A 6,890-nucleotide genomic window follows, 5' to 3' on the forward strand; every position below is an offset into this window, starting at 1 on the left:
ATGTACATATTATTTATTTTTCTTCAAAACCAACACTTTTTCATTTCATATCATAAATAATAAGTGCACTATTAGTCTAGTTCAAAACTAAACACCAAATTATGTCAGTCTAGTTTAAAGTACCTAAATTAAAACTAAAAAATAGGGACAATTAATTTAGGAACTTAGCATTAAAAGGGACATAGATATCTGACAACGCTTGGGCTAGGCTTATCCTGATTTTGCAAATAATTCATTACGATGTTTCTGGTGACTGTTAGCTAGGCTGTAACTGTATCTCAGTTGATCACATCTCTTTTTCAAATAAAATAATAATAATATTGGCAGCTATACAACACGTACGTACTGTATCTCTTCTAAATTATGACCATGATTCACATGTCTCCAGTTGAATCTTTAGCTAAGATGTCTATGAATGTGGACCATATATGTATATATATATATACGCACACAGAAAGTTAGCATATCTTTTATCGACATCGATGTAACATCTTCTATTATTAGTTAATTGTCAAACGTCCAACAACCATACTCACATGGTGGGGCTTAAAAGTAGACCAACCTCACCCGATCAAGGAGGTAAGAAGGCACTCCCCATCTTTGTGTGTATATGCAGTAGCTAACACTAGCATGTGAGGGTCCTAATCATCTCGCTACATGAGTGAAAGGGAGTGTTCACTTGCAAAGAGAGATTTGACTATTATAAAATTTTCTGTATTTATTTAGAGTATATAGAACTATTATATAATACCTTTGCATACTTGTATAGCTTGCAAGCAGCTGTGTACATTTTATGGGCAAGATGTAGTTCCTGTCAACTCTTAAATACAATCTAACTGAAAAGGTTTACCCTTCTGATCCGTGGATGACTATAGTATTGTTTCCTTAGAATATAAAAGGTTAGAACTATCGTAGAATAAGTACTGTAGAATTTTAGTGTAATTAGTAAGTTATTATGGTACCAAATTGTAGAATAAAACTATAGTATGGCAATTATAGTTGACTTGGTCAATTCGAATTAGATTGTTGTATTTATACTGCTTCCTAGTTGCCTAGATTTGATTGCTTTACAATTTATTAATTGGTCGAAACGTCTACGTTCCTACTAGTACTTTATTATGCACCTTTTATTGAGCAATACAAATCATGCAAAGAGGGTCCACTATTGATCAATTCAGGATTAAGATATGGAAATGAATGTTTTCAATCATGATATATATCTACAGTTGTAGATCTAGAAACAGCCAAGCTCTTTAAAGTTATCTCAACGGTGCAGTTATCACATCTTCCCTTGCGGCGCCATATTCTCTAAACCCTTAATCCTGTAAGAGAACGGGTTGGGTCGTGCTCACATGCATTATAGTACTTCAATTTTGTGAAATATATCATGAATGTACTTCATTGAGAACATAAATTTTGATAGTAACAAACACATCATGACTTGCTGCTCCTTTGAGGTAGTTACATTTCACATTTGCAAAGTGGGAACAACAGGGTGAAGTTGAATCATAAAGGCTAGTAGTTACATTCAAGGGAAGAATAAGTAAAGATACACCATCCAATTCGATCATTCTTAATTCGTATAAATTAAAATTAATTTATATGGGTCTTAACAGCGAGAGCCTTTCTTGCATGAGAGTGCCCCAGCCGACAGAGTAACGGAGCCAACCGAAGAGGAAGGCCTGGCTCCTAAGCTAGAGGCTTTTGCATAGCTTGATGAGGCTCCGGCTCCCGATGGTGTGAAGAATGCTCCATTAAGCATCAGATCTCCTTCCGATCTCCAGTTCCACTTCTTCCACTCACTCTCGGAGGAATCCTCACGCTTGGTCACCTACAAGATCAAAGAACATTACCACTAATACTAAGTGAATCAAAGTGCAGGCTCTTACCAACCAATACCAATATTTTAAATAGAAATTCATAATTTACAGCGAATATTTTTCTTAATTACCATTAGCATCCTATCATATAGTTCTACTCATTACACCAATGCTTTGGCTTTTACTGTCTCAAAAGCATCTTTGATGGAATAGAAAATATTATGTTACTTTTATATAAAAAAAAGAACCTAAATACACCTCTATAATAGCTGTCTAAATGGAGGGGGCAACCATTCACAGAGATACGTGGGACAGGTTAACTTGTGCAAGAAATATTACAATCATTATACATAGTTCATCAAATTTCTATTATATGGTAATCGAGTGTTGTTGGGAAAATTAAAGCAAAACACAATATTAGAATGATAAATACCCATATACTATTAAGGCATTAACTATAATAAAAAAAAGGATGTACATAACCACTTAAGTTGAGAAAAAACAGACAAAAACTATTAGCACAAACTTTGTGGTTTAAAGATTTAAGTTTAATTAGATTCTGATGTATGTTTAGGCGTGTCTTTAATGACATCTAGATTCCACTACTGACCGGATAGCACGAATTCTAACACCTAACCCTATATTAGACATTGGTGCGTAGGGTTGTTGCAGGAATCTTAGACAAGTGAGTTCGACTTGATTAACGAAAGCCATTCGAAAACTTTTTGGGTGGGGTTGACTAACGAAGACAATTGCGTACTGTTACACTGTGTGCTGACAGCCTGACGTTTGAACCGTCGAATTAAGGAATCATTACAGCAATAAATAAATAAAAATAAATAAATAAATAAATAAAAATATATATAATCACCTCTTTGGCGAACTCGTTGTTTGGCGCCAAGAACCTGTTCCCTTGACTATTGATGGTGGGCGCAGCGCTGCCTCCGATGGCGTACATTTCCCAGTGGGTGTAGTCATTATTCACCACATGGAAATATCCATGCCGACACCTGCCCATCGATACTCTACCCATTAATCTCATATATCGACACAACTGACCAAGTGTAAGATGAGAGAGAATAATTTAGTTGCTAAATTATAAAATTTAGCTTGCTGGACAGAAAATTGATCTTTAAGGAAGCTACTACTGTTTAGACGTTGTAATTTGCCTTGAAATGCTTATTTGATCTGTGTGTCATAATGTTGGCATTTAATATCTATTCTTTATTATTTTATCAACAGAAAATCTATTCATGGTATTAACGTTACATTGGATTGGAAAATTGTACGGTTATAGTAAATCTGTCTGCAATAGATAATTTTGAACGTACTTTATACAGTTTCTTTTGCGTTTGAGGCTTTTCTTATAAGTGACCTTATCTTCTTTCTTCTTTTCAATATGGGACTAAAGTAAGAGATCTACAACTTCCACCCTCAACTACCTCCTAACAACGAATCTTCTAAAATATAATATAGATAACAATACATTTTGGAAAACCACCTAGGCAAACGACGTTATCTTGTCTCTACTAAAAAGAGGACTTAGATAAAAATTAAACATGTGATCCACGTCAAACTGAGACATGATTCATTTGGGAAAGGGTCACGGGGATATAGAATTAGTTAATTATGCGTTCAATCTTTTCTCTGGACCTACATAAATAATTATTTAGAAGTCCGGTTAGGTAATTTTATAGTTTCTTTTAGTTACATAGTTACACCTGTACTTTTCCATGTCATCAGCATCGAAGAACCCACAACCCCCAACCTTTCCTTTTTAAGATATATCTGCATAATGCATAAAACTACATCCCTAATTCATAAATATATCTTGTCTTTTGGGTAAGATGTCATTTTCTCATAAAACGACAATTCACTTTAAAAACTGAACATGATTAAATAGTGCTTCTAAATGATCGACCTCTGCATACACTAAAATTAATAGATTTTACGTTTATAATAACTATTATATTTTTCAAAATATCACCGAGAGCCCTTTCAAATATATCATGCCTTGTGTTATGTCTAACTAATCATGGTTAAAGTAAACCCTTAGGTTAGTAAAAGACTATTTTAACCCTTATATAAATTATTTAAAATAATTCTTAAGCTATATAATGTTATGGATATCATAGTACAAAAAGGAAAAAAAAAACTTATTTGTAAGAAAAATGAAAAATATATTTTAGTCATTTATGTATATTTATTCACTTTCACAACTTTATGTTAGAGATATTCTATAAAAATTCTGTTAAAAACTAACCATTGAGGGATTTTAGTAAAATTATAATATTTAAAAAATATAGGAGCAATCATGATATCTTAAATAATACAGCTATAATTATGTAGAAACCCAAAAATCAAAATCTATACGGTATTATGCAAAAGAATAATAAGTAAAATTTCGTTTCTGGGTCAAGAAAGAGAAAACTCGCCTGGGCATCCTCTGCACGAGCCCTTCTCCAAAGTGATTGAACGCAATGGTGACCTGCATGCTCTTGTCCGCCATCAACGTATCACTGTGTCCCAGCAACATGACCTTGTCGTGGTGGGTCATGTAGTTATTAGAGATGGTGATGGCCGTCGATCCATGGATGGCATCGACAAGCCCATCGGTGCAGCTCGACAGCGTGCAATGATCAACCCATACGTGGCTCCCCCCGAAGATGGACACACCATCGCCATCCGACACCGTGCGCCACCCGTAATGCTCCGGCGAGTCGCGCACGTACGCGTTGCCCCCGGGCTTGCAGTCGTGGATGTGGAGGCCATGAATGATGACGTTCGTCACGTACTGCACCGTGATGCACGGCCCACCGGCGATGTGCACATTTGCGCCGCGGCCATCGAGGGTTTTATACGAGTTCATGATGAGCTCCTCCTTGAGCTTGATTGTCATGTCGTGGCCGAAGGTGATCCACAGCGGCTCGTCTCGGATGACGGCGTAGCGGAGCGTGCCTGGCTTGGGGTTTATCGGGTCGTCATCGCCGCTGTCGGTCACGACGTAGATGTCTCCGTCGCGGCCTCCGATTGCGTTACGGCCGAACCCGATGGAGCAATCCGCTAGGCGCTGCCTATTTTTCTCCCAGTTGGGGTCGCACCGCCAGCAGTCATCGATCGGGTTGCCGGTGCGGCATGAGACGCTGCTGCCCAGTCGCCGCCGTGAAGCATTGATGCTCCTGAATTGTGTTATATAGATGCTAAATCTTACATTATGCTACGAAATGATAAGATTGCCTTGATGCGTTTTCTCAGAAAAGAAGAAAAGAAAAAAAAAGAAAAAATGGAAAGAAAAAACAAGTTTGATGTGCTTACCTCACGACTTCTTGTACTACTAGTTCAGGGTCTTGAACTGCTGCTGACGGAGGGGTGGGAGAAGGAGAGATGGGGTTTGTGAGGATTGAGGCGAGGAAGATGAGATGGAGGAGAAGTGTTTGTGATGGAGATTTCATTCTCTTTTACCCGCTCTCTCTCTCTATCTCTCTCTCTCTCTCTCTCTCTCTCTCTCTCTCTCTCTCTCTCTCTCTCTCTCTCTCTCTCTCTCTCTCTCTCTCTCTCTCTCTCGTAATTACAATGTACAGGAAGGAAGAGACTGTGAGTGTTCTGAATTTGTTTTGAATTTGGGGAGGCAGAGGGAATCGGGTTTAATTTATAGTGGGAACAGGAAGACTAGGGGAAAAAAAGGAGGGTGGATGTGTGTGACCTAACTAATCATACGGGCGTGGGGTCCTTTTAGTAACGTGATTTCTGGAATTCTTTTTACTGCAGCTCATTACTTTTAGCCGTTAACCTTTGGGATAGGATATGTCAAAATCAAATATCCTCTCTTACTTTCTTGCTCTCGGTCCTGCCACATTTATGATATATATATATATATGTGTGTGTGTGTGTGTGTGGATGACTGACGACCTACTAGTACTGTCATCAATTCGAAGAAAAGGATGAGGATAGGAATATAGACAAAGAAATGGCAGAGATTAATGAAACGGTATTATTTTGATGATATGGAATTACTTTATAAGGATGCCGATAAATTTGCTCACGTCTGTATAGATGGGACTTCCCTTCTGTACAAGGGTAACTCGTCACACTACCTCAAAGGGTTGTTTATAAGCTCATCTGATGCCCACTGTTTCCATCACATGAAACTCTAAATTTGTCAGGAACACCAGGAAGTAATATTTTGGTGTTAGGATCAACCCGTTTTCTATTCACACTAGCCACTCTCTTAAAATAGCACCCACATGGCCAGCGTCAGATCTCGTTGAAAATAGAAATATCCACAATAAATAGTTTTCCATACGCAGCAGAGCTTATTCAAAATATGATCACTTGTCGGTGTTTGGACATTCTACCCCATCGCGTTTCCCGGCATAAGAAAAGGAGAAAAAGATTAAAAAGAGAAACAAATGCGAGCTGTATCTCACCGTAAGTACTAAATTTACGCGAGGTCTTCTTTAATTAGTGTGTTTGTGGGCATGGGTGGAGGTGATCACCAAGTGCTAGGACCCACCTCTAATTGTGGGCAGATGGGTCTCACATGGTCACTATTTACACTTAGAACGACACAAGGAAGATATATGCACGTCAGAGCAATGTTGTGCGTACTGTTATGCATGCATACTAGTCCAGCTGTAGCAATGTTGGGTGGTATTTGAAAGAAACAAATAAGGAAGGTTTATAAAACTAGTTATATATTTTAAAATATGAAAAATGTGTCAAAAAAAGGTTAGTATTTTGGTATGAACATATGCACAAGTTGTTATAAAGGTTGACAAAAAAAATCAAAGCAAAAATTGAAAATAATTAAGAAAGGCAAGTTATCTTGAAGGTATTCGCAAGACATTGCAAGGTTCTCCAATAAGATCTATGAGTGATTAAAATTACAAACTTTTGCTGGATGTGAAAGTTCAAAATAAATTTTAAACTCGATTCAAATGGGTGATTTTAAATTATCACGTTCGAATGATGAGTTACCGTAATAAAAAATAGTTGGCATCTTTTTTACGAATTTGTGCACTTAGAGTGGGGTGCGTGTGGATGCTTCAGAACCTTCCGTTACTTCGCACA

At 37.5% G+C, this 6,890-nt stretch overlaps 1 protein-coding gene across 1 annotated transcript; it reads right to left on the bottom strand.

Annotated features, from left to right (window-relative positions):
- Positions 1–1,371: 1,371 nt before the first annotated feature.
- LOC140795649 (probable pectate lyase 5) lies at positions 1,372–5,525 on the bottom strand. The gene is made up of 4 exons (XM_073148335.1): positions 5,136–5,525; positions 4,256–4,999; positions 2,692–2,830; positions 1,372–1,831 (listed from the first exon to the last, which is right to left on the bottom strand). The coding sequence occupies exons 1-4, from the start codon at positions 5,270–5,272 to the stop codon at positions 1,610–1,612; spliced, it is 1,242 nt and encodes a 413-aa protein (XP_073004436.1). The 5' UTR covers positions 5,273–5,525; the 3' UTR covers positions 1,372–1,609.
- Between the last annotated feature and the right edge of the window lie 1,365 nt (positions 5,526–6,890).

This window comes from Typha latifolia, chromosome 9, assembly GCF_019914945.1.
Source record: "Typha latifolia isolate L0001 chromosome 9, TyphaL0001v2, whole genome shotgun sequence".
Taxonomy (NCBI): domain Eukaryota; kingdom Viridiplantae; phylum Streptophyta; class Magnoliopsida; order Poales; family Typhaceae; genus Typha; species Typha latifolia.